General features: G+C 61.8%; 1 protein-coding gene across 1 annotated transcript in view; it reads left to right on the top strand.

The window, feature by feature from the left end:
* LOC104529028 (golgin subfamily A member 7B) overlaps window positions 1–317 on the top strand; it is a 1,327-nt gene that overhangs the window by 853 nt on the left and 157 nt on the right. The window contains 2 exon segments of the mRNA XM_029086278.1: window positions 57–158; window positions 286–311. Coding sequence (XP_028942111.1) covers window positions 57–158; window positions 286–311 — 128 coding nt within the window.

Raw genomic sequence — 317 nt, 5'->3', positions numbered from 1 at the left:
GGGGGGGGGGAACACCAGGGCTGGCAGGCCCTGAGTGTCCCTCCGTGTGCCAGCAGGTCCTGAAGAAGATCTCCAAGTACATCCAGGAGCAGAACGAGAAGATCTATGCACCGCGGGGGCTGCTGCTCACCGACCCCCTGGAGCGTGGGATGAGGGTCGTATCCTCTGGGCAGAGGGGTGCTGGGGTGATGACAAGGGTGAGGGGTAGGGTGACATCGGGAGTGGGTGCTGGGCAATTGGGTTTGCAGCTGGCTCATCCCACCGTTGATCCTTAGCAGTGGCCAGATCGAGATCTCCATCTACGAGGATCGGTGCAG

The sequence above is a fragment of the Antrostomus carolinensis genome, unplaced genomic scaffold (genome assembly GCF_000700745.2).
Source record: "Antrostomus carolinensis isolate BGI_N321 unplaced genomic scaffold, ASM70074v2 scaffold30578, whole genome shotgun sequence".
Lineage (NCBI taxonomy): Eukaryota > Metazoa > Chordata > Aves > Caprimulgiformes > Caprimulgidae > Antrostomus > Antrostomus carolinensis.
This window is presented reverse-complemented; position numbering and strand designations above follow the sequence as displayed.